Source organism: Lactuca sativa, chromosome 3, assembly GCF_002870075.4.
Source record: "Lactuca sativa cultivar Salinas chromosome 3, Lsat_Salinas_v11, whole genome shotgun sequence".
Lineage (NCBI taxonomy): Eukaryota > Viridiplantae > Streptophyta > Magnoliopsida > Asterales > Asteraceae > Lactuca > Lactuca sativa.
In genome coordinates this window covers 1,530,277-1,536,660 of record NC_056625.2, presented here as the reverse complement: position 1 = coordinate 1,536,660, position 6,384 = coordinate 1,530,277, and the positions used below count along the sequence as shown (strand labels likewise).

The 6,384-nt window shown below is 31.2% G+C and overlaps 1 protein-coding gene across 1 annotated transcript; it reads right to left on the bottom strand.

Moving 5' to 3' along the window:
• Positions 1 to 1,905: 1,905 nt before the first annotated feature.
• On the bottom strand, positions 1,906 to 6,029 carry LOC111892878 (uncharacterized). The gene is made up of 7 exons (XM_042899922.2): positions 5,816 to 6,029; positions 5,542 to 5,627; positions 5,305 to 5,393; positions 5,129 to 5,193; positions 4,356 to 4,412; positions 2,974 to 3,069; positions 1,906 to 2,811 (listed from the first exon to the last, which is right to left on the bottom strand). Exons 3-7 carry the CDS (start codon positions 5,371 to 5,373, stop codon positions 2,667 to 2,669), a joined length of 432 nt encoding a protein of 143 aa, XP_042755856.1. The 5' UTR covers positions 5,374 to 5,393; positions 5,542 to 5,627; positions 5,816 to 6,029; the 3' UTR covers positions 1,906 to 2,666.
• Between the last annotated feature and the right edge of the window lie 355 nt (positions 6,030 to 6,384).

Sequence of the window (6,384 nt, the reverse complement as noted above, 5' to 3'; positions counted from 1 at the left end):
ACAATAACCATAACAAAAAAAATGAGGGGATTTATAGAGTTAGGGTAAAAGCATACTCGGGGGCCTCTTTTTTTACTTTTCTCTATCATAAGTTCTTTATTTAGTTTCTAAAACCTTTTCTTGTTGCAGAGTAATGAATGGAATTTGTCAAAGGAATTGAAATCCATCATGAGTATGGTTGAAAGAAAATGGAAAGGAATTCATAACCATTTAGAACAAGTAATGACATTAAAAATGACTTATGGGGGGGTCGATGGAGCTGTTTCTATTTGCTGAATGTGAAGAGGTTGAGGGTAAAATTGGAATTTGTTGCTTTTCTTTACCTCCCAATCAGCCCAATTTTGGGAGAATCATTTTTAGGGGAAAGGGTGATGGCCAAGTTTGTCCCACATATGAGATGCATTATTGCATGAAAGATAATATCACACAAATTACATTTATTACAGTATGGAAGAAACAATTGGCATTTACTTATGGACCAAAAATATAATAATATTATTCTTAGAAGAATGAAATCATTCATAGATTGTTACAGAATCACTGATATTCGATAATGAGAATTATCTATTAAGTACTAACCGTAAAACCAAATTACCTATTAAAGTAATGTCATTTCTTGTACAGATCACAAGAAAGAATGAGATGAAATCCATACTTTCTTACAATACAACTATTTTACCTAAAAGGTAACAACAATAAGATGCTTGTTCAAGCTGAATGAAGTGGTTCCTACAAAAAAAAAATTGAAGTTTTTTTTCACAAAATTCTCAAATAAAATATTTTTGTTCAAAAAAGAGAATTGATTATTAACCCACCATGTGGCATTTCCCTTCCTTGATGTCCCAACTTGCTGAATAAAAAGTACATGTTTTAAACAAATAAAACAACTGACAAAATAACATTATTAACCCACCAAGGGCCCCACCATGGTGTTTTCCATGCAATATTCAGTGTCTTTTTAATAAATAAGCACAGGTTTTAGGAACATAAGGATATTTCTGTACACCTGCATATCGTTTCCAGGCTTTGTCAGCTTGTAATCAGTGGATAAAGCAAGGTATTTGACATACAATGGAAATAAAAAATGTACCCTAACACTTTTGACTCTCCACCAAAAGTTTTTTATTTGGTTTTCAGAACCTTTTCTTGTTGCAGAGTAATGAATAATGAATGGAACTTGTCAAAGGAACTGCAAAAAAGAATAGCAATTAATCTCAAAGTAATGTAAGGGAACATGTGGTTCAAATAATATTTTTGAAATGAATGGAATTTGTCAAAGGAATTGGAATCTGTCATGTGTATGCTTGACGAGGAAATGGAAAGGATTCCGATTCCGTTCATTTGATGTTTTGTGTTATTTTGCAAATCTATCCAAAGAATTGAAGTGAAAGTTATTTTAAATGACCGAAACATCCTTTAGTGATTTTCTTATAAAGCAATAGAAATGTTATTTATGATATTAAATACTAATTATACAAGCATCGAACATACAAACTCTGATCTTATAAACATTAAAAAAAAAAAAAAAAAAGATGACTTATGAAGAAAAATAAATAACTAATAGTATAATATATATGATTGTATAATATATAGGATAAACCAGGGGTGGGAAAAAAAAAATTGCAACCAAATATGTCATTTAAAGAAACAACCAAAAGGCCTTCACATTCTTTATATGTAAAGCCAAGTAACTTTAAAACCTTACATGTAACAGGATGATCAATCAAAGGCTTAAGGTCTGAAAAGGATACAAGTTCTTTATTGAAAAATTGATACAAAATCAGGTTGAGAACTGTATGTATAATTAGGTGAAAAACTTACAGATGGGCATAGTTTCTATATGTAGTGATTGCTTTATGCAGCAATAATAACTTGTTTTAACAGCTTCTTTGTCACCTACTTGAACGAAAAAATAAAAATCTCAGAAAAAAAAACTACATGCCCAACATTGATTTTTATCTGTAGATTTTCATTCTAGATAAAGGATCTCGAATGCAAACTTTCACAAGCTTTACTTCTGAAACAGGAATATTATATATATATATATATATATATATATATATATATATATATATATATATCAATATTGGTTTAAAAGCAAGTAATACCAATGTACTTTCATTTATTCCTATTATTAAAGTTGAAAAAATCTACCCAATTATAGTGATGTCATCAAGATATAAAAGCAAAGTAGACTGGATAGATTTTTGAAAGTTTGTTGTCCTAAAAAAAAGATTAAAAGTATAACGCTATAAATGCATAGAATTTTCATGATGCAGTGTCCTTATAAGGAAAAGTTGACATTACAATGTTGTAACAAAAATAAATAGTATTTATTTGTACTCAACATCCACTTCAATAGCTCCATCAAATATGTGTAGCCTCGGAAGGTTTCAGATACATATGTATGTATAGTAGAAATATGTAAAGCAATGTAATGTTTGATGATGGATGAACCAACAAGTACTACATGTAAACACAAAAGCATCTTAAAGCATCATAAGCCACTAATTTGTGAAATGATACCAAGACAAAGTAGAACATGTGTATCATTTTAGAGATGCAGTTATTATGTTTTACCTGATGGCCATATGTAACCCAAACAGTAAAACGCTAGCAACAATAATCTAGCGTTTAATAGAACAAAAAATTATCGAAATAGAAGATTATGGCTTCATAAAACTTCTTTGACTGGGTGTTGCGTTTAACCCTACAAATGCAACAAATTCTTGCATTGGCTTCGCTTTGATTGATGACAATACGCCACAATTTCCAACAACAGGGAACACTGCTGCGTTGAACTGATCAATTCTGCCATGTCATCCAATAACTTCAACTTGTCATACGCAAATAAATACAAATGAAAATACAAAAGAAATACTAGTAGCAGTTTTGTCATGATGTGATCAAGCACAAGAAAGAAATCTTTATCATGAACTTATTTGGAAAGAACATAAACTTGAAGTTTCTTACTCCCTAATAAAACACAACTGAGCCACCAAAGTACGCCAATATGATCTGGTTGGAGCTTTCAGGCATGTGTGCCAAAAAAAGATAAGATATGTATAACTGAAATAAGAACAGGGAGTATTAGGACAAAAAAAAATTGGTATTTGTTGAACTTGAAAAGAAAAAAAAAGCATAAGTGAACAAAAAATAGAAACCCTTTGGAGTCCACTTGTATAACATATTGTAGCAACATCAACTGGTTTTGGAGGACGAAAAAAAAAAGGTGGGGTGATGGATTGGATTGGTTGTTACTTCCCTAAATAAGCACCAATAACTCGAATCAAAGAAACTCATGTTATTTGAGATGTTTGGGCCTGTTATCATCATGAAAACAATACAGAGTTGCAAAAATTAAATTGTGATTCAAAAAAGGGATTTGAAGTTACACAGTGTAAGGTACCAACTAATTATCACGAAGGAAATCTACTGACTAACTTCAAAAGGAGAGGCAGCAGATCTTCTCCTATCAAAACTAAACACATTCCACTTTCCTTTCTTCAATTTCTCACTGTTCCCTCCTTGTTCTACCACAGCAACAAAATCAGTAACTATGGTGATGAAATGTAGAGCAAAACAAGAGGGATCACATTAAGAGTGTGTAAAACATATCAACTATTCCTGACAATCTTCTCCTATGAAACTAATTATGTTCGGACTTTTTACAAACCTCAAATAAGGACCATAATTGAAAAAATCAGCACCAAAAATGTATCTAAAAAGATTGAAATCATTCATATATTGTTACACAATCATCGATATTTGATAATGAGAATTATCTATTAAGTACTAACCAAATTGCCTATTAAGGTAATAAGGTAACATACCATTGCAATACCTAATGCCATTTCTTGTACAGATCACAAGAAAGAATGAGATGAAATCCATACTTTTTTTCTTACAATACAACTATTTTACCTAAAATTTAGCAACAATAATAATTTTCTTTGTCAAGCTGAATGAAGAGGTTCCTACAATAAAAACAGGATGATCAATCAAAGGCTTCATGGTCTGAAAAGGATAAAAGTTCTATATTGAATAAATTGGTACAAAATCAGGGTTGAGATGCTAAATAAATAATAATTTTAAACTCTTAGAATTGTATGTATAGATTATAATTAGGTGAAAAACTTACAGATGGGCATAGTTTCTATAGGTGGTGATTGCTTTATGCATCAATAATAACTAGTTTTAACAGCTTCTATGTGAATGAAAAAAAAACCTCAGAAAAAAACTACAAGACTAAATTGGCTAGTAAACAAGTTACTAAACAGGTAAGGATTGCAACATCTGATGCAGAAAAAGATCTCAGATGAATGTTGTGAGCATCTAAGCAAATAACTTTATACCTCAACAATTGGTTGTCCAACATCTGATGCAGTTTGAACTTTTGTAGCCTAGCCAGCCTGTAGGATTGGAGTGTATAATTAGTTTCTTGTCTACCACAAACCATGCATCTGTCACTTCTTTATAATAATAATAATAAAAAAAAATTCAATTTAAAAACTAAACAATAAAGACATAGTTTTTTAAATGAATTGGAGGAGAGAGTCCCATACTACTCTTCTACTGGTTTGATGGTGGACAAGAAGGAGCTATAAACATGCTTTTGGGTTTATTTTAACTCATGTGATCCAATTTTTTTATTCAAACACAGCTTAATCTTTTTCTTATCATCTACATATCACACAATGACATTCAGAAATAAATAGCTTGGCTAGTTGAATCTCTAATAGCTCACCCAATAAGTTGTTTGATATTTTAATTTGGCTAGTGATTATTTACTTCTCTCTACATAATATAATCCATGTACTCTTTCACCCTAAAAACAAAGCAAAACAACTTTTTAACTTAATCAAGACATTTCATCAAACACCTAAAGTGCACAAAAAGAACAATCTACAACTAAACATTACTTTTTTGGGTTTCAAAACTATTTAAATTTTTACCGACATCACCACTTGTTGACGAATCACATTTGTTTGATGGATGCTTTGGATTAGGTTACCTAATTCAAAAAACCAACAAGACAAAAAAAATGGATGAGAATAAGAAAGAAACTCAGAGAGGTCGTAGTGTTAATTAAGGTTACAATCAAGATAAAACAATGTCATTAATTTACCTTTGGTATAGTTCTAGTAGATCCTTGGGTATAGTCGTTGATCCTTTTAGCAATGACGACGTATGCTTAGAAAAAAAAAACAGTTTCATGATATAAAAGTTTCCCGTGCACTGAGCCTAAAATGTCACGTCATTATTGAAAAAAAATACAACCAATTAAACAAACAAAGACACTACCTGGAAATCAGAGGGGAAAGATCTGTACTCCTTTTCTTGATCGACGATGACGGTGAACCAAACTGACATCGCAACCAGACGTCATACAACTACAAAGCATAAAGGAACAACCCAATATCCCGATGAATCCAGTAATGAAGAGAGATTTTAAAAATCTTGGCCTAATTGAAAATAACTAACAAAAACAAAAACGAAATCAAATACACACACACACAAAAATCAAGAACGTTACCTTACCTAAGAGACGAAGAGTGAAACGCAGAGGATTCTTGAACGCCGGGGAATGAATTAATGAAAGAAGAAAGGAGGAAACGGTGGTGTCGCTACAAGAAGAAGAGAAGAAGGTGGTGTGAAAGACAGTCCCCTCGAAATAAAACCCTCTTCTTCTTCTTCAAACAAACAAGTCTCCAGCGATGTTTGGAGAGCAATGAGCGGGATGAATGAAGACCGGAAAAGGGGAAAAAAACTAAAATAAAAGGTAGAAGAAAAATTGACAAGAATGAACACTTACAACGATCTTGATAACTTCTTCGGATTGTAGGCATGGTTGGGAGTGTCCGGTGAAGGATGGTGGTGTTTGGGTCTCAGGGGAGCGGAGTTATGGAGATCAGGATGAGCCTCCGGCGGTGATGAGTAAATAGCAGAAGAGGGAAGAAAGAAGAAAAAGGATATATTAAGTGCCAATACACAGACCCAACCCTTTCAACTTCCTACTTCAACGGTTCTTTTATAAAACCAGACATTTCCAAAATTAATACATTTTTAAATTGCGATACTAAGTGGAAAATTCCGGTAACTTTTCATTTTCCTGTTTTAACCTAGCTTCTTATCTTTTATTACGAAAGTTGGTCTCTTACTTTTTTTTTTTTTATATATTATTACAAATTTGGTCATATTTTATATATTTATAAAATCTTAGTTTTTTTAGAAAAAAAAATTATGTTTTTAAAACTTTTTATATGAAATTAATTTTTTATAAATATTTTTCTATTTGTGTTTTATGTATTTTTTAAAGATTTTTTGTTTTATAAATTACATTTTTAACTCATTTTTTAAATTTTATAAAAATATACTTTACAT

What these genes read in the sequence shown, in the direction of transcription:
- LOC111892878 (XM_042899922.2), bottom strand. Translation starts at nt 5,373, where the DNA reads ATGTCAGTTTGGTTCACCGTCATCGTCGATCAAGAAAAGGAGTACAGA. An exon ending in TTGGACAACCAATTGTTGAG is followed by an intron (nt 3,070 to 4,355) that starts GTATAAAGTTAT and finishes TTCTTATTTCAG; the next exon opens with TTATACATATCTTATCTTTT. An exon ending in CAGTTGTGTTTTATTAGGGA is followed by an intron (nt 2,812 to 2,973) that starts GTAAGAAACTTC and finishes ATGACATGGCAG; the next exon opens with AATTGATCAGTTCAACGCAG.